The 20,855-nt window shown below is 38.5% G+C and overlaps 1 protein-coding gene across 2 annotated transcripts in view; it reads left to right on the top strand.

The window, feature by feature from the left end:
• The window catches only part of SRFBP1 (serum response factor binding protein 1), a 65,603-nt gene extending 45,467 nt beyond the window's left edge, over positions 1-20,136 (top strand). For both annotated transcript variants that reach the window (XM_059693794.1, XM_059693795.1), the window contains exons 5-8: positions 11,014-11,095; positions 12,144-12,855; positions 14,414-14,451; positions 19,353-20,136. In XM_059693794.1, the coding sequence (XP_059549777.1) occupies positions 11,014-11,095; positions 12,144-12,855; positions 14,414-14,451; positions 19,353-19,537 (1,017 nt within the window). In that variant the 3' untranslated portion in view covers positions 19,538-20,136. The remainder of the gene's footprint in view (positions 1-11,013; positions 11,096-12,143; positions 12,856-14,413; positions 14,452-19,352) is intronic.
• Positions 20,137-20,855: the final 719 nt, after the last annotated feature.

Raw genomic sequence — 20,855 nt, 5'->3', positions numbered from 1 at the left:
CTTTTTCCAGTTTCTGAATATGGAAGCTTAAATTACTGATTTTATACCTTGTTTTCTAATGTAAGCATTTAATGCTATAAGTTTCCATCTAAGCACCACTTTAGCTACATCTCATATATTTGACATATTTTCATTTTATAGTTCAAAATGTTTTGAATTTCCCCTGAAATTTTATCTTTAAATGATGGTTTAATTAGAACTATATTCTTTAATCTCTGAGTAAATAGGGGATTTCCCAGGTATATCTTTTTTTAAATTTTCATTGTTGAAAATATTACATATATCCCCTTTTTTCCCTCATCAACCCCCTCCACTCCCCGCCCCAGGCCCTTACCACCCCACTGTCTGCATCCATGGATTATGTATGCATATATGCATATAAGATCTTTGGTTGATTTTTCCAGATATATCTTTGTTACTGTTTTCTTTATGATACATGAGCATACTTTTTATGGTTTTTATTATTTTAACTTGATTATTTGTTATCTTGGTGACTATTTTATGTGCACTTGAAAACAATATGTATTCTATTGGGATCAGTGTCCTATAAGTGTCTTAGGTCAAATTGAGTGATGATGTTCAGGTGATTTATATATTTACTGATTTTCTTCCTGTTTTATTGATTATTGAGAGAAGTATGTTGGAATCACCAACTATAAATGTCAGGTTGTCTATTCTAGCCTTAAGGAAAAATATACTCTTGTTCTACATTTATGTAGACTTGCACGGACTTCTCTACAATTAATTGGCGTTAGATATGTTAAATGTTAAAAGCATTTTATTGGAAGAGGGCCAGAATAGAAAATGTTTTTATTTGTTTGAGGAGCGTGAGGATTTGTTGTTGCCATCATTGTCCTTGTCATAGAAGCAACACCAAAGTATTGAGCATGATTTTACAATAGCCTCTTTATTTATACTACTATGATTTTTCAGTAAATATTATTTCATAGGAGTCATTCATAAAAGAGCAGGAAAAACTAAGTTTTGTTATAGCTAAATAATGACATCTTAAATAGAATAGTGGTAATTGTATAAAAATATGGCAGGATATATTTTTGCTTTCTCTTGAGAGTTTTAAAAAAATACGTAATTTAAGATTTTTACCAGAATACATTTTTTAAACTTTTTGGTCTCTAAGTTCTAAAGGTATTTCATTAATGTTTAATTTGTGGTAAGAGTAAAAAGCAATTTATTTTTAGTTCCTTAATAATAATATGTTTTTATCTAAACTCTAACAGTAACACTTGGCAATATTTATTACTTAACTTGAACTGGAAAATATCCAAAATAAAATATCCTGTGTCTTTTCTTTTTGACTTCTCAGCCAGATTGTTTTTCCTTTGGAAGGTTAACATCAGTTAACGTATGTGTAATATGTGTAAAATCAGTTTTTTAGATTATCATCTGTCTTCCATTTACATCCCTTTGTTCAGCCTTCCAGTGTTTAAAATATTTAAATTGAAAATGGAAAAACAAACATCAATATTACCTTATCATTATTTCTAATAGTAAATTCATTTGTATATATAGTCCTGAGATTTGTAATAGTAATTCAGATAGGGGGATGTCGGAGAGCCGATTTCGGCTCAATCCCTGCAGGCCAGGCTGAGGGACCCCACCGGTGCATGAATTTGTGCACTGGGCCTCTAGTATGCATATAAGATCTTTGGTTAATCTCTTCCTGCCCTCCGCTCTCCCCCCTTCCCACTGAGATTCATCCCTCTGTTCCATGTTTCCCTGCCTATTGTTTTCGCTCCTGCAGTGAGCTCTGCTCCCTGATTGTCAGTGTGTGTCAGGTCAGCCGGTTGCTTAGGATTTTATATATATAGATTTGCCGCAGGAAGGGAGCTCAGTGGAAGATGACCAAATAGGAAATAAGTCTGTTACATAGAGCTCTGTACATTTGAGGTTATGTGACCATCAGAATAGACCAGAACAAACTAATTTGTGGAATATCTTACAGCTTGCACAATTTCTCCTTATGCATTCTTATCTCAATTGATCTTAAAACACTGTAAAACAGTGATCTCATAGAGAAAGTATTCATATGTGGGGAGGGTGGAGGGAGTAATAATAGTAATGTCTTTATTTTTCAAATCAAGGAAATGGGGTACAAAGGTTAAGTAGCCAGTTAATATGTATGTGATGAGAGTTTAAAGCTAGAGAGTTTAGGGACTGGAGCGCTGACATTTCCAGACAGCTGTTGCCAGAATTTCAGGAGTGTCTCAATTCAAAACATCTGTTGCATGCATAGCAATTGGCACTATGAAAGATATGAAGGGAATAGAGACAATATTTTTTTTTATTGACACTATTACAGATGTCCTCCATTCTGCCCCTCCTTGCTCTGCTTTGCCCACCAGTACCCAGCCCTCCCCGCCCCCTGGCCTTCATCACACTGTTGTCTGTGTCCATGGGCTCTGCATATACATTCTGTGACTAATCTCTTCACCTTATTTTATCCATTCCAACAACCCCTCTCCTCAGAGATCTGTCAGGCTGTTCTGTGTATCCATACCTCTGGATCTATTTTGTTTGCCAGTTTATTTTGTTCCTTAGCTGCCACATGTAAGGGAGATCCTATAGTATTTGTCTTTCTCTGACTGGCTCATTTCACTTAGCAAAATAAGCTCCAGGTCTGTCCATGCCATCTCAAAGGGTAAGAGGTCTTTCCTTTTTACAGCCATATAGTATTCCCTTGTATATATGTACAACAGTTTTTCTAAAGGATGATGTAATCCAGTAGAAATAAAAGACAGTTATAGTAAACAACTGTAGGATAAGAGGAAGCAAAGTAATACTTGTTAACATGAATACCAGTTGCCTGGCTTATTAGGTGCTTTATATATGCTAGCTTTCTCAGGGAAGATGATGATAATCCCATTTAATAGATGAGGCCATGGGCCCAGAAAGGTAAAAAATATTCCTACAGTCAGATAGTAGGAAATGGCAGGTCCAAGGTCTAAACCCAGGTTTCTCGGTTTTTGGCCTACAGAATGAAAGTTTTGGATAAAAGGATGGAATAAGTTTCCATATGTGTAAGACTGTATTTTTGAATCATGGTATCATAGGGATTATGAATTCAACAAATGCAGAAAGGTCTCCTGTGCCCTTAAATGTGAATTCTAAACCTTAGTTTGTCATAGTTCTTTGAATCCATCTAAATGGACTGATTTATATCTTTAGGTAAAACACAGAATTGAAATTAAGTCCAATTAAGAGCACTGCTACTAGCAGTGTACCTTTACAAGTTCATTTAAAATCACTTTGTTTTAGGCATATTTTCAAAGGAATGAACATTGTATGTAAGAGAGCTTTAGCTGCCCTGGCCGGTTTGGCTCAGTGGATAGAGCATCGGCCTGCAAACGGAAAGGTCCCAGGTTTGATTCCGGTCGGGCACATGCCCGGGTTATGGACTTGATCCCCAGTGGGGGACTTGGAGGAGGCAGCCAATCCATGATTCTCTCTCATCATGGATGTTTCTATCTCTCTCTCCCTCTTCCTTCCTCTCTGAAATCAATAAAAATATGTTAAAAAAAGAGAAAGAGCTTTTGCATTTTTAGATTGTTGTTTATATTTCTATGTACATTCTCAAAATGGTTTTCAGAATTGAACACCAAATGCTTTGTGCTCACAATAAATACCCATATGCCAAAATAAAAATTTTCCATTAAAAAATTAGGTGTTTTCCCTTTTTTATTTAATTTATTTGAAATGGAAGAAACTCGAGGTGTGTTAAACCACAGTTTCCTGAGAATTTTCCATGGCAAACATTGTGTCAACTTTAAATAAGGAAACCTGTGGTTTCTTTCATACCCCACAATATTGTGAGGACTTTCATGCAGGTGTAAAAACTATTTGCTCACAGAGACTACTTAGTCTTTTAGCTTCAAAATAAATTTATTTAAATTTAAGATGTATGACTCTATTTGAAAACTTTCTGTAAACTTCCATAGCATTTTCTGTCTCTCTATGAAGTTTATCACACTCTGCCTTGGAATCGTTATTTGTGCATTTGTCTTAACCTTTTAAATTAGTGCAAGATCATAAACCTCAAAAGATGGTGTTTGTCTTCAAGACCATACCTTCACATCATAAGTCATGTTATATAAATGCAAATATAAACATGAGTAAATATAAAGAGGGAGATGTAAGTGAGGAAAGAGGATGGACTGGAGAGAAATTAAAGAGAGATAAAGAAAGTCTCATGGCAGGGGCTGCCTGCTTATTCTTGTGAGCTCCTACACTTAGCCTAGTGCTTTAAACAAATTGCAGCAGAGTCCCAAAGCACGACCAAAGGTGTGAGCCTGAGCCCACTTGCTTCACAAGCCTCTTTTTTTAAATGTTTATATTTGATCTCTTTCCCAAAAGGTTTGAAAGGGCCTTGAAGTTGGGTCACAAAATGAAAGTTATCTCAAATAATTTGGAAGAAAACTTGTTTCTCAACAACTTCTCATTCTAGACTGAATTCAGAAACCTGACTTTGATACATGTAGTTCTTAAATTATTTATTTAAAGAAAGTTAGTTAAAAATACCAATTTTATAATTTCAGCAGTCATTTAAATAAACATTTCTCTTAAGTAAAAAAAAAAGTGAAATTAATACTTTAAACTTTTCTTTAAGTTTATTCTTCAAAAAGCAATTAAAAATCATTTATTTAATTGTTTAAATATAAATTTTAAGAATTTGTAAGGGGAACACAGACCAAAGATTTTATTTAACAATTATACTGTCTTGACTTGATTTCAATATTACCTATCAGTTTCCTAACTCAAACCTTTTTCTTTTGAACTCTCTGCTGTTATATATGGCTGCATAAACTATATACTGCACAACTCTGATTATGTGAATGGCAGTCCTGGATTATGCAATGCAATGGCTCTTTTTGAATCAATTTAACTTCTTATTAACCTGGTATTTTCCCCCAAATAAGTTCTCCACAAAGGTTGCAACATAAAAATATAGTTAGAGAGGAAGACATAAATAAGAATAACATCTTCATTTATTAAATTAATACATAATTGTAAAATTTAAAACTTACTCTAGAGCAGCAGTCGCCAACCTTTTGGACCTCACCGACCACCAGTGGTCCATGGACCACCGGTTGGCCACCACTGCTCCAAAGGTTTCCTTAAACCAGCGGTTGCCAATCTTTTGGACCTCACGGACCACCAGTGGTCCACGGACCACTAGTTGGTAAGCACTGTTCTAGAGCCTTTAAAAAACATAGAATTTCCAGAATTTGGATCATTAAGTCACTCTAGGATATTTTTCAGGGCAGAGAAATAACATTGGTAAATGAACTCGGTGATAAAATGATTCTTAACAAAACAGTATTTACCTAGAGTCAACACTAGATGTGCAGGTATTACCACTGCTCTTCTAAAACTTTTTATAACTAAGATGGAAAGTTGTAGCTAACTCTGGAAAGAAAAATACCCAATTCATCAAAGCTTTTAGCAAGTTGTCAGAGCAGGGATTTGAGAACAGTGGTAGATGTTTTGAGCAATTCTACGTGAATACATTTAGTCAAAATCTATTAGAATTCCCAGAATTTTTTATCTAAAAGCATGTGAAATTAACCCATGTGATGAGAATAGTCACTTTCTAATTTGCCTATTTTACAAATACAGATGTTCATATGTTGGAGATTATATTTGAAACAAATATTTTGTTGCTATATACTGAAGAAAGCAGTTACAGATAAATAGTTGTTGCTGCAGTATGTTCTTTTCTCGTGGAACCTGAAAGAAGGGTAGGACTCTAGAGTGCATATGGTTGGTTGTATAATGAATGTATGGGTCTGCATTCCCATAAAACTTTATTTTAAAAGATAGGCAACAGGTGACAGCTGGCCAGCTTGCCTACCACCGGATATAAGAGTCAAATACTTATACAAGATTTTTTGTGAAAATGACAGGTCTTTATTAGTTTTTCCCCACTTTCAAATTAAGTTGATTACTCTTTAAGCATTAGCTGTTGACTTCTTGTATGGTCTGTAAGGATTTCTATCTCGTCCCTCCTCCATGTCATATCTATCTATATCAAAGCCTAAGCGACCATCACGACTGAACAGGCTGTGTGAGGCGACCTGGCCAGCAGTGGGGTTAGTGAGGGGCGACCAAATGACTGAGCAGCAGGCTGCATGGGGCAACCAGCCGGCAGGGGGGTAAGCCTGCAGTCAGACATCCCCTGAGGGGTCCTGGATTGGAGAGGGTGCAGGCTGGGCTGAGGGGACCCCCTCCCCCATGCACGAATTTTGTGCACCAGGCCTCTAACGTAATATATGTAGACTAGAGGCCCGGTGCATGAAATTCGTGCACTGCAGGTGGGGGGTCTCCTCAACCTGGCCTGTGCCCTCTCGCAGGCCGGGACCCTTCAGGGGATGTCTAAGCCAGCAGTCAGACATCGCTCTCACAGTCCGGGGCTCTCGCAGTCCAGGACCCCTCGCTTCTTACTGCTCACCTGCAGTAGAGGCGGGAGAGGCTCCTGTCACCGCCACTGTGCTTTTCAGCTATGAGCCAGCTGAGCGGCACTCCCCCTGTGGGAGTGCACTGACCACCAAGGGGCAGCTCCTGCACTGAGCGTTTGCCCCCTGGTGGTCAGTGTGTGTTATAGCGACAGGTCATTCCACAGTTTGGTCGATTTGCATATTAGCCTTGTAATATATACTAGTGGCCCGGTGCATGAAATTTGTGCACATTAAAAGGGAGTTAATTAGAGGAAATATTTTAATATTGCTATTTGACCTTTCTCTATAATAAAAGTGTCAAGAGATGAAAGAAAATTAGCAAAATGTATATGAAAATCTTCCTCCTGTCAGAGTCTGGGGTGCGCCACGGGACCCAGAGTGAAGTGCCAACCCACCCGCGCGTGCCTCGAAATTGCGTAAGACCCAGACCTGGCCACCCCCACCCCTGTCAAGCCCCGCCGGGTTGGGGGGCACAACCTCAGGTCCACTGGCCTGGCGCCGGGCGGGGGGCACAGCATCAGGTCCCATGTTCCGGTGCCAGGCGGGGGGCTTAGCCTTAGTTCTCCTGTGAAGCCCCGCCGGGTAGGGGGGCCGCAGCCTCAGGTTCCCCAGCCCAGGGCAAAGAGCGCGGCCTGAGGTCCCCTGTTCCGGCACTGGGGCAGGGGATGTGGCCTGAGGTTCCCCAGGCCAGGGCGAGGGGCGCTCCTTGAGGTCTCCTGTCAAGTTCCGCCGGGTGGGGGCTGCGGCCTGAGGTCCCCCAGGCCAGCGCTGGGGTTGGGGGCACACCCTGAAGTCCCCCACCAAGCCCCGCTAGGCTGGGGCGCAGCCTCAGGTCCTCTGGCCCGGCTCCACGCAGCCTCAGTTCCCTGTTGATCGCTCGTTATGGGAACCCCGCCTCCACTGTGGGCGGAGCCATTTGTGACAGCATGATGGTTAATTTGCATATTACCTCTTTATTATATAGGACTAATAGGATTACATATAAATTTAGATTAAACGAACATTTTGTGATTGTTATTTTAACTTTGTCATGTAGTGAGTGATTACTTTTCCCTTTCCATAATATTTCTATTTCCTATCGTTTATCATTGTTATGTTTGTTTTGTTAGTTTTCTATGTTCTCTCTAGCATAGCACCAAACCCCTCAACACTTACTGAAATCTCCTCTAAAAATATTTAATACACAAGGTGTTCTAATTCTAAATCTTCTGTCACTATATTGGGCATTTCTTTTGCCTGGATCTCTTCTTTCTTACATCCCATGCCTTCCTCATTTGCTGTATCCTTCATATTAGTGGTGAGGCATTGGCTACTTCTTGGGAGAATGATTCAATGGATGTGAACTTTTTTAAACCTTGCATGTCTCAAAGTATTTTTATTCTTACCTAGTTTGAAAATTATTTCCCTACGCAATTTAGAAGCATTGCTTTATTGTCTTTTGACCTCTGATCCTGATTCCTAAATTTGTGTATGTGAGTGTATGTGATATAATTATTATTTTTGTGTGTGTGATTTGCTGTGTTTGCTTTTTTCTTCTGAAAGCTTGTAAAGTCAGTATTCTGATGTGACTATTTTCATATATTGTGTTGAGCCTTTTCAACCTGAAAAATTATGTCCTTCATTGGACATAAAAGCTGTGCTACAGTTTTTAATATGCTTTCTGTAAAGTTCAAGCAAACATATTTGACCCATAAACTTCAGCATTCGAGCTTGTCACTGAGTGACTCAGGATACCAGCAAAAGGCTTTCTTCCCAGATTCTCTCATATCTCTTTAAGGTGGATAAAATGGGTAAGAAGTCCAGTGTTGCATCAGGAAACCTAGAAATGTACTGAAGAAGCAGAAGACTGATTTGATACTATATGTAATGAATGGTCTCCCAATGGACTACATTTCTCAGAGAAGGTTGAACAGAGATGTGTAAGAGTCACAATCAAGGTATATTAGTTACCCTAAGGTTGCTATAACAAAATGCCACAAATTAGATGGTTTAAAACAACAGAAATTTATTCTCTCATGATTCAGGAGGCTAAAATATGAAGTCAAGGTGTCAGTAAGGCTATATACTTCCTTAGAAGGTCCTAGGAAAGAACCTTTCCTTGCTGCTTCCAACCTCTAGTGTCCCTAGGCCTTCCTCGGCTTGTGGCAGTTTAACTCTAATCTCTGCCTCAGCCTTCTTCATTTTCTGTCTCTGTGCCTCTGTAACCAAATGTTAGGGCCCACCCTAATCCATTGTGATCTCTTAAATTAAATCTGCAAAGATCCTGCTTCTAAATAAGGTCACATTCTGAGTTTCTAGTTGAACATGAATTTTAGGGGAAGATTGTGCAGCGCAGTACGCAAGGTAATTAGATAGCAGCAGGAAGTCCTGGCAGAGGATTTTCACCAGGTATAATCTGAAGACATTATTCTGGGTGACATTACCTAGATCAGTCTTCTAAACAGTAGATTTCAAACTGCCACCATCTTGCTTTTACTTAGATATTCAAAAGTTTATATTACTCGCAAGGGAAAAAACCTTATATTGGGTTATTTAACATTGTAGGATAAATTTAAAATAAAGATGTTTGAAGCTGGTAGCTCTTCTTTCACACACTAGTGAAATGTATTCACTTGCTTTATGGAATGTTTACTGAATGCCAACTATTAACCGTTATTGTTCGGCACTGGGTCTAAGCAGGGGTGGAGAATGTCTGGCCCACGGGCCATATAAGGCCTGCAAAATCATTTGGTCTGGCCCTGCCAAGGCATTAGGGATGAGTTAATTAAATGTTTAACCAAATATAGCAGGCTAATTTTTAAGCTGATAATTTTGGATGGCCCTCGAAAATGTTATATATATCCAAATGGCCCTTGGCAGAAAAAAAAAAAGGTTCCCCGAACCTGGTCTACAGCAATGAAGAAGATAAAGTGTCTGCCTTACTGCTATGCAAATATCTGCACTGGCATGAAGTATTAGGTGATGTGAAATAAATGAGGAATGTTGGAAAGCGTTGTGTTAGTTTAGGCAACACTTTAGCAGAGACCTGAATACAGTGAGATGATCAACCAAACATATATATATATATTTGGGAGTAGAGTATTCCAGGTAGGGAAGATCTTGCAATGGAAAAGCCTAAGTATCAAGAACAGATAACATGATCTGGTTATATTTTAAAAGCTCACTGTGACTGTTAGAGGGAAAATTGGCTGTAGGGGAACAAAATGCTAAAGAGGGTGACCAGGTATGAAATTATTGCATTTGTCCAAGTGAGAAGACCGTTGGTGAGTTGGTGAAAGGTAGTAAGAGTAGAAATGGTAAGAAGTGAGTATATTTTGCAGTTGGAACCATACGATTTGCTGAAGGACTAATAATGAGATGTAAAGGAAGGAAAAATACAGTAGAAGAATCCTTAGAGTTTTAGGCTTGTGTAACCAGAAAAGTTAAAATTACTTACAATAAGATGGGAAAGCCCTAACTGGTTTGGCTCAGTGGATAGAGCGTCAGCCTGTGGTCTCAAGGGTCCCAGGTTCGATTACCAGTCAAGGGCATGTACCTTGGCTACGGGCACATCCTCAGTAGGGGGCGTGCAGGAGGCAGCTGATCGATACTTTTCTCTCATCAATGCTTCTAACTCTCTATCCTTCTCCCTTCCTCTCTGTAAAAAATCAATAAAATATTTAAAAAGAAATAAGCTGGGAAAGTCTATAGTAAAAGTGGGCTTGAGAAGAAAATCAAAGAATTATACAACTATCAAGGAGGTGGTTGGATATATGAGTCTGTAGCCCAGATTAAAACTGGAAGTAGAAATTTGGAAGTTGTTAGCCTATAGATGATATTTAAAGCAGTTAACCCACATTATGAATTTTCTAAATTCTTAAATACATTAAATATGATGTGTAATCTGTTCCTGTTCAGTCATCATCAAATATTTATAAAGTTTTGGCTGTAAGCCAGGCACTGTAGTGGAAGGTTCTGAGAATGCAATAGTGATATTGGACATTCAAAGTATATAGAGGATTAGATAATTTCTAGGTGTATATTAAATGAAAGTTCAAACATTATATAGTCATAAGTTATATCACCGAGCTTAATACTATATATCATTTGATTCCTTCATATTAATTTAGTCTTAACTTGATCTTTTCAGTTCTTTGAAAGCAGGAGCTATATTATACTTTAAAAAATATATATATTTTTTATTGATTTCAGAGAGGAAGGAAGAGGGAGAGAGAAACATCATTAATGAGAGAGAATCATTGATTGGCTGCCTCCTGCACACCCCTTATGGGGGATCAAGCCCACCACCAGGGCATGAGCCCTTGACTACAACCGAACTCGGGACCTTTCGGTCTGCAGGCTGACGCTCTACCCACTGCGCCAAACCAGCTAGAGTGATATATTTTTTTATACTTTTTAAAAATCACATATGATGCCTACCACAATTTTAGAAAGACATTAAGTACCCAAACAATATTTATTCATTGATTACACAATAATTATAATTATCTAAGGACAGTGGTATTTTTATCAGCGTGTATTTTATTGTTTCAATTTGCAGCCTGAATCTACTGCGACTGAAAGAGCAATTGCCAGATTAGCAATGCACCCTCTTCTGAAGAAAAAAATAGATATGCTTAAAGGTATGAATTAAAGCCATGTACTTATTAATGCATTTGTGCATGTTATTTTGAAAAATGGCTGTTGATTTATTTGTGTTTTTGGTTCTTTTGCCTTTCATGGACCTTTTCTGTCATAAATATCTCTTTCAAATATTTCCATATGTGTGAGTAGAGGCTTGAAAATATGGAAGGTATCTGATACCTAAAGAATTATCTAACTATCAAGAAGGTGGTCTGTAGCCCAAGTTAATTCATATTTTTTTCTAAATTCTAATATTTGAATATATGTAATATATATTCATGATTATATTGAATACAATTGATTTTCTAATTATTGATGTAATTCATATTATTTTTGATGTGTCTACTACTTAGCCATATGATTTTCATTTATGTGCATGTGTATTATAAAATGTATTGAAAGAATTAAATGCTTTTGTCACAGATTGGAAGATATTTTTATGTCTGAAAGCCAATTCATAATGCTCTACAATTATATCAATGCATTATTCCTATAGAAATTAAAGTTATTTCGTTTTATTTATTTGCATTCAGTAAAGTTTTTACTGTTCTTCAAGACTCCAAGGCATAAAATGATGGGTTTTTCTCATTTTATGTTTTAAATGGATACTCCTGAGCTTTCTTACTCGAAGTTTGGTTTTTAAAAAGTCAGTAGCTTTCTTTATAAATTCGGACTGTTTGTTATATATATATATATATATATATATATATATATATATATACTCATGCATCACTTAACAACAGGAATAACAGTCTGAGAAATGCATCATTAGGCGATTTCATAATTATGCAAACACCATTCAGGGTACTTACACAATTAGATGGTATGGCCTCCTACACACCTAGACTCCATTGTAATGTCATGTAACCACTGTCATATATGGCGTCCATTGTTGATGGAAATGTCATTATGTCGAGTGTGATTGTATTTAATATCATGTATAAATTAGCCCAAGTGTTCCTAAATAATATAAGGAATATTAAACTAAACATTGATATTTTGTGTTGTTTCAGTGTTGAAACAAGTTGTGTGCTATTTTTCTTGCAGCTGCCGTCAAAGCCTTCAAAGATGCAAGACAGAATGATGCTGAAGTTAAGTCATCAAGGAATGCTTCAGAAGAAAATCATTCCAAGGACACTTCATGTTCAAATGATAATGCCATTAAGTTGCAGCATGAAAGTGCTATTATCAGTGAGCAAAAAGACAAGGAAGCCAAAATATTAGCAAAGAAACCAATAAATAGTTCAAAAGAAAAAGTAGTCAAGATGGAACATGGACTCAAAACAGTGGATATTCCAAATTCTCCATCACAGCCTTCTGAAAAGGATCCTGTAGTTCCCTCTGGACTGCAGAAGATGCCTGCTGACCCCAAAATGAAAACATTAAGTCAAAACCAAGAAAAGAAAGCCTTTGATAGTTCACTTGGTGATAACAGTGATGGAGAAGAATCACATGAAGAAGAGAAGGAATATTTTGATGATAGCACAGAGGAAAGGTTTTACAAACAGTCTTCCATGTCTGAGGATAGTGATAGTGGAGATGACTTCTTCATTGGGAAAGTCAGACGGACACGAAAGAAGGAAAGTAATTGTCCTTCTTCAGTTTTGGAACAAAAATCTCCCAAAAAAGTGTTCCCTGAAGAAGATATACTTGAAACCCGTGAGAGTATAAGAAATGACAGAAACAAGCCAAGTACAGAAGCAAGGAAGTTTGAATCAGTGTTTTTCCATTCTTTATCTGGATCTAAAAGCTCTAGAAGGTAATTATATTTTTGTATTCTGAAATAATTATTAGTTTTTAATTTTTAAAAATATTACATATTTATACATCCTAATAGTGAAAGAAGAGACTACCTCCCCTCCATAATTCTAGTTTATTCAAACTACATCCTGTGACTTGGATCTCTCCCACTTTATATTAGGATAATATATACAAAAACACAAATGTCAATGACACATTTATATCCAGCTTCATAAGAAAATGAGATGTTAGAGCCAAATAATTTTTCTAGCTAATTTAAGTTTATCCCTTCAATTACCAAAGTTTTAAAACTTTGAATTAGCTTTTGATAAATAACTTTTGAAAATGTCTCACATAGTTCACTCTTTAAACAAAACTTAATGAATAAAAATGTGGTGAGTTTGTTTGTTGTTTTGTTTCTGTTAACCTATGGCCATTATTGTAACCATCCATCATTTTATTATGTATTCTATTTCAGTACACTGCTTGCACTAACACCGGAGTTTTTCCAGAATGCTTTTTTGTTTGTTGATGCTGCTGTCTCTGTCTCTGCTATTAAATACCACTTTCCACAGCTGTTCTGTTTTAAATCAGTGAGTTTATTTTCATTTGTAATTTTAATCAGGTAGGGGTATCTTTACACATGGCAAGCTTATTTCTTCATTATTAGCTATTTTCTTCAGTGAACTGTTCTATATATTTAGAGGTCAGGGATCATTTTAATACAATAGAAAACTGATATTGAAAGAAGTTTAAGAGTATGGAAGCTGAGCCGGTTTGGCTCAGAGGATAGAGGATAAAAGGCCACATGCCCAGGTTGCCGGTTCGATTCCCCCCACCCCCAGCAGGTGGTATGCAGGAGGCAGCCAATCAATGATTCTCTCTCATCATTGATGTTTCTATCTCTCTCTCTCTCTTCCTCTCTGAAATCAATCAATAAATAAATAAATATAAAGAGTATAGAAAAGACACACAACTATCTTTGGAGCCTTGAAAATAACATCTCCCAAACCTGCCTCGAAAGTCAACATTTTTTTTCTCACTTGAAAATAACATATCACTATCCCTTTTCTTTCCTACTAAATGTAAGTCTTAATTTTTGTTATAATGACTCATTCCCCCTGTGAAAAGATTTTTTGAATTCTTTGTCTAGATAGACCTCAAAAATAGACACAAGGTAACCATAGGATATTAAGTTAGAAGATTTTTTCTTTTTAAATTTTATTTTTCAATTACAGTTTATATTCAACATTATTCATTTCATATGCTTTACAGAGTGTTGCCCCCAATATTTCTAGTACCCACTTGACACCATACATAGTATTTCCTCTGCTATACTTTACATGTCTGTGACTGCTTTATAACCACCAATCTGTACTTTTTAATCCCTTCATTTTTTTCATCCAGTCACCCAAACCTATCCCCTCTGGCAATCATCAGTCTGTTCTCTATATCTCTGTGTTTGTTCTTTAGATTCACATGTAAGTAAAATCATATGGTATTTATCTTTCTCTAACTGTTAAATCAGAAGATTTACTTATCTTTTAAAAATCTTAATGATGTTTTTCTTCTTTTAGAAATTACAGAGAACAGGCTCCAAAAAGCAACACCCCAGGTATGTTATTAATGGCTGGTTAACCTCCATATGCAATAAAGCAATGCTTTGTCAAAGTGGAAGGATGAAAAATTCTCATTGTTCAATAGCCTCAATGAATTATGTACCCACAGAAATGGAACTAGAGCATCTTATAATTACCGTCTTATAATTAATTTAAGTTGTTTTATTTCCCTATGTCCTGCCATTGGGAAAGATATAGACAAAACTTACTAGGAAATATTGGGTGTATTTAATTTATCTTGAACTAAATTAATGCATTCTTTAAGTAAATTATTATATGAGCTATATCTTAGTCAACACTGTGCTGTTAAACATTCAGTAACAAGTATGTTACTTTCTGGGTTGAGAGTAAAATCAAAGTTTTTGGTGTGTTTTTTTCTTTTTTAATCCTCACCTGAGGACATGCTTAGAGAGAGGAAAGGAAGGAGGGAGAGAGAGAGAGAAACTTTGATCTGTTGCCTTCTGTATATGTCCCAACTGGGGACCTAACCCACAACCCAGGTATGGGCTCTGACCAGGAATCAAACCAGCAAACTTTTAGTGTACAGCACGACACTCAACCAGCTGAGCCACTCTGGCCAGCTCAAAGTGTTTTTAAATTAATTTATAACAAATCAAGTTTAATATATTTGGGTCGGCTGACTTCTGTGCATATTCCAAACTCTCACTGATTTAAAAACAATAAAAATTTGTTTCTCACTCACATCACAGTCCAGCATGAATCAGCAGAGGGGCATAGTCATTCAAGGATAAAGTTTCATTTGGATTCTTCCTCTTGCAGTTCCCAGATATTCTCCATTTGGCCAACAGAAGGGAATAAAGTACATGGAAAATTTTGCAGAAGGTTATCATGGGCCAGGCCTGAAGTGGCAGAAATCAGTTCTGTTATCATTTCATTAGCCAAAATTCATTTATATGACCCCATATCTAGCCACATGGGAGTTAAGAAATGCAGACTGACTCTGTGGCTAGGAAAAAAAATAAAGTGGAATTTCTTGAACAGATAATCACATAATCACCATCCTTTTGATCACCAGATGCCCTTTTTTTCCCTCCCACACGTAGAGCACACTGACCTCCTTCCCAACAAAGCCAACCCAAAGGCTCATCCAGCTCAGCCCAGGATTATTCAGTGATGCCCTGGTGCAGCAGCATCAACAGAACAGTCATGGATGTGACTGCTCTGAGTTTAGTGACCTGTACATTAAAAAACAAACTGGCCCTGGCCCTGGCCACTGGCTCAATTGGTTGAATGTTGTCCAGTGTACCAAGGGTTCATTGGTGTGATTCCCAGTCAAGGCAAATGCCTAGGTTTCAGGCTCTGTGCCCAGTCGGGGGTATGCAGTAGGCAGCCGATTGATCTTGCACTCTCACATTAATGTTTCTTTTTTTCCTCTCTCTTCCTCTCCCTCCCTCCCTCTAAAAATAAATAAAAATAATTTTTAATAAAACATAAAAATTTGGCACTAGCTTAGCAGTTCATTGATAGATGGTAAGAAAATAGATATCTGAGACTGAAAATGAGCATTTGTGTGCTAAAGATAGATAAAACGGTTGGCAATGAAAACTTAGGAAGCAGGCTTCATGTTTTTGGAGTTTGGGGGGTAAGTGATTAGAAATTATAAAAGATAAGTATACTGATGGCTCTTTGGCAATATACTACAAAAAATAAAGGAGAAACAATAGAAGCTTCCATTGGCTGTAACTCAAGTTACATGGCCTCAGTTAACTGTTGTGTGACGGGAAATACATTATGTGTGCACCTGGAAGGAAAAGAAGACCAAGTTTGGCAAACACGAGGCCATCTGCCTCATTTACCTTATTTTCACAAACATAGGATAACTAAACTAAAGCCACACCCATTTTTTCCCTGAGGAGACCCATGTGAGATTTTTTTTGTTTATTTTTGCTTAACTTTTTAATTCATAATACTTACCAATTTACTCACATGTGCAAATTTACTTTGCGTAATTATGAAAAATATTAGTTTAGAAATACTGTCTCATTCAAATCTGTTATCATGAAACAGTTCCACTTAACATTTAAACTCTTCATTCTTCATCACTAGAGCCACTCTGAGTATTATAAATTTCTGGAGCACATGGTGATTTGTATAAAATATGAATGTGTACATGATATTTTGGAAACTGTATGCAATCCAATCTAATAAAAGAGAAACATGGTAATTAGCGTACGACATCTACCCTTCCCATTGGCTAATCAGGGCAATATGCAAATTAACTGCCAGCTAAGATGGCGGCCGGCAGCCAGGCAGCTTGAAAAATAAGGCTTGGTTGCTTCAGTGACGGAGGACTCCCAACGTTCCCCGCCTGCCCCTGCAGGCCTCTGACCTGCAACTCTAAGCAACTATGTAACAAATATAGAAGCTAAACAAAACCCCAGAAACTTGCTTTAGTCTGCCGGGCTTCAGCCAGCAGGATCGCAACATTGTAAACAAAGGCCAGAAACCACTTTCAGCAGTGGAGGCCTAAGAGCTGGAGCCAAGCCTCAAAGCTAAAGCTGGCCCAGAAGAAAAAAAAAAAAGAAAAGAAAAAAAGGAGCGGTTGGGAGCTTCCGTCACCCACCAGCCTGAAAACAGCCCTCAGCCCCTCACCCAGACTGGCCAGGCACCCCAGTGGGGACCCCCACCCTGAAGGATGTGTGACCAGCTGCAAACAGCCATCATCCCCTCACCCAGGCTGGCCAGGCACCCCAGTGGGGACCCCCACCCTGATCCAGGACACCCTTCAGGGCAAACCAGCCAGCCCCACCCATGCACCAGGCCTCTATCCTATATAGTAAAAGGGTAATATACCTCCCAGCACTGGGATCAGCGGAGCCGTGAGGCCTCCCGGCACCGGGATCAGCGTGATGGGGTAGTGCCCAAACCCCCTGATTGCCCTGCGGCTCTGTGTGTGACAAGGGGCGGGGCCACAACCTCCCTATCCGCCCTGCTCTGTTCGTGACAGTGGCAGCGCCCCAACCCCCTGATCAGCCCTGTTCTGTGGGTGATAGAGGGCGGCGCCCCAACCGCCCCCCACTGGCCCTGTCAGTGTGTGACGGGGGTAGAGCCATAACCTCCCCATCGGCCCTGCCCTGAGTGTGACAGGGTGCAGTGCCCCAACCCCCTGATCCACCCTGCTCTGTGAGTGACAGGGGGCAGCGCCCCAACCCCCTGATTGGCCCTGCTCTGTGTGTGACGGGGTGGCGCCGCAACTTCCCCATCGACCCTGCCTTGAGTGTGACGGGGCGGTGCCCCAACCTTCCAATCGGCCCTACCCTGAGCGTGACTGAGGGTGGCATTGCAACCTCCCTATCCGCCCTGCTTTGTGCACAACAGGGGGCGGCGCCCCAACTCCCCAATCGGCCTTGCTCTGAGCCCGACCAGGGGCTGCACCTAGGGATTGGGCCTGCCCTCTGCCACCCAGGAGCAGTTCCCAGGTCGTTACCTCCCGAGGGGTCCCAGACTGCGAGAGGGCACAGGCCGGGCTGAGGAACCCTCCTCCCTCCGAGTGCACAAATTTTTGTGCACCGGGCCTCTATTTACTTATAAAACACCAGAGACCCGGTGCATGGATTTGTGCACCGGTGGGGTCCCTTGGCCTGGCCTGTGGGGATCAGGCTGAAACCCGCTCTCCGACATTCCCCGAGGGGTCTTGGATTGCAAGAGGGCACAGGCCAGGCCGAGGGACCCCACCAGTGCATGATCGGGGCCGGGGAGGGACTGCAGGAGGGCTCCAGGGCATGTCCAGCCCATCTCGCCCAGCCTGGATCAGCCAAACCCCAGCAGCAAGCTAAACTACTGGTCAGAGTGTCTGCCCCCTGGTGGTCAGTGTGCATCATAGTTAATAGTCGAATGGCGGCTTAGGCTTTTGTATATGTAGATTATCCCATTTGCTTTTAAAGGAGATCTTTAAAAGGCTTTTGATAGTGATGTCTAAATTGAAGTGGAGAAATTATGCATCCTATGTTAAACTTAATACATCTATATTAAACTTTTTGCCTCCCTGTTTGTTAATTTTTTTTTGTCCCCCCCCCCCCCCCTATTTCTTTCTGATTCTATAAACATGCATTGATTCAGGTCTTTTCAAGCTAGTATATCTCTCCCAAACAGTAGTTTGTTCAAGGTAATGTAATTGAAGTGCCTCATAATATAAGATGCCATGAGGATTAGAACAGGGGTCCTCAAACTACGGCCCGCGGGCCACATGCAAATACAAATACTGTATTTGTTACCATTTTTTTTTTACTTAAAAATAAAATATGTGCAGTGTGCATAAGAATTTGTTCATAGTTTTTTTTTAAACTATCATCTGGCCCTCCAAGAGTCTGAGGGACAGTGAACTGGCCCCCTGTTTAAAAAGTTTGAGGACCCCTGGGCTAGAATATAAGTTGTCAATCTCATATCTTTTGTAGCTTCATGATTAAAACAAAACTTTGTCTTGTATTGGAGTAGATTTAGTAATTTACCTTGTAGTAATAACTTTGTTCAGTAACAGAAGGGAGTGAAATCAATAAATAGCCTTTTAAAAATAAATCTCTCCTATCAACATTGTCAGATGCAGTATCTTAGTAAAGACGTGTGCCTTCTGGCTACATCTGATTCACACACAGATTTCATAAGCAAATGATATTTCTTAAGATATCACAGCATATATTAAGAGGCAAGCAATATACATCCACTTGCAAGAATAGGAAGCATGTGTCCCAACATTTACTGCTAATGTTTATTTCAACTTCAAACTGTGCTCTATTGGACTTAGGTTTAAAATGAGGTATTCCATTTCAGTAAAACTAAATTTCTTCTTCAGTACTGATTTGAAAAGATAAAATAGATATTTTGTGCATGTTTTTTGGGTATATACTTAGTTTTCATTATTTTTGCTTGCTTCTCCCAGGTTTTCAGCAAAATGACCCTCAACTCAAAAATCAGTTTATTAAGAATGCACCAAGAGGACCAGAAAATACAAAACAGCAGACACAGCTGCCTCTTCATCCTTCATGGGAAGCAAGCAGGAGGCGAAAAGAGCAGCAATCTAAAATTGCTGTGTTTCAGGGGAAAAAAATTACGTTTGATGATTAATTAGTACCTCTTTTTGTGAACTTTTCCATCTAAAAAATTGTTTTCCTTCTTTTTGTTTTTTACCAGCCCATTATTTAAACTCGTATTTGGATAAGTCTTTTTGGAGGAGGTATAGAAATCAGTTTGTTGTCTTTATTTCTCTTTTTTAAGTATGTTCAAGTTATGTTTACATAAATCTTGCACAAATCTACTACATTAGTTGGTTTTTAAAAATATGCCCAGAACATTCCCTTTATAAAAGAATTTTGAGATTATTAGTCAGATTTCCTCAGTTGTGCTTATCATGAAGTATATTTCACTGGATTAGGTCTGTGTTTCTTTGCCTTGAGAATAAAAGTTGAGATATATTTAAAATAATAATTGAAAACTATGAGGAGATTACAGCTATTTAAAGTAGATAACCTCTGCTAAAAGTTATTCTTGTTAGTAAAACTAAGATTAAGATAGTAATGTTTGGCCCTGGCTGGGTAGCTCAGTTGGTTAGAGCATCTTCCCAGTACAACCAAGGTTGTGGTTTCAGTCCCTGGTCAGGGGCACATACAAGAATCAACCAGTGAATACATGAATAGATGGAACAATAAATTGATGTTTCTTTCTCTAATATCAATAAAAAAAAAGAGAGAGTAATGTTCATTTGGGGTACACAGGTAATAAATTATACAAAAAATATTAATATTGTTATACAAAAAATATTAATATTATAGCTTTAATTAGTAATGATCTTGTACTTTTGATTGTTTTAGTTTCCCAGGATAATTTTAGATTTCTGAGTATTTATTTCAATTATTTAAGTAACATTGTTTAAATGTAGCAACACAACCAAAAATTAGTTTTCTATTTCACTGCATATAAATATTTCTGTTAAATTCAAAATGTTTGACACCTAATTACGTGGCCATGTGCTCTTATAGAAACATTTTTGAGGGATCATAGATTGAAGGAGTTATGATTAAAAGAGCATTTCTACAGTAGCTGAACCGGAAGATTATAAGATGACTCACTGAGGAGGGGGCTACTCTGTACATCATAGTATTTCTATTAAAGAAAAATTAAGATTTTAAAAATCCTTTCAAGCCCGACTGGCATTGCTCAGTGGTTGAGCATCAACCTATGAACCAGGAGGACATGGTTCAATTCCTGGACAAGGCACATCCTGTTTCAGCAAAATGCGGGCACATCCAGTAGGGGGCGTGCAGGAAGCAGCCCATCAACGATTCTCATTATTGATATTTCTATCTCTCCCCTCTCCCTTCCTCTCTGAAACCAATAAAAATGTTTGTGTGTGTGTGTGTGCACGTGCACACAGATATATACATAA

This window comes from Myotis daubentonii, chromosome 4 (genome assembly GCF_963259705.1).
Source record: "Myotis daubentonii chromosome 4, mMyoDau2.1, whole genome shotgun sequence".
Taxonomy (NCBI): Eukaryota; Metazoa; Chordata; class Mammalia; order Chiroptera; family Vespertilionidae; genus Myotis; species Myotis daubentonii.
Note: the sequence above shows the minus strand (reverse complement) of the source record. Positions and strands in the feature narration are given on the sequence as shown.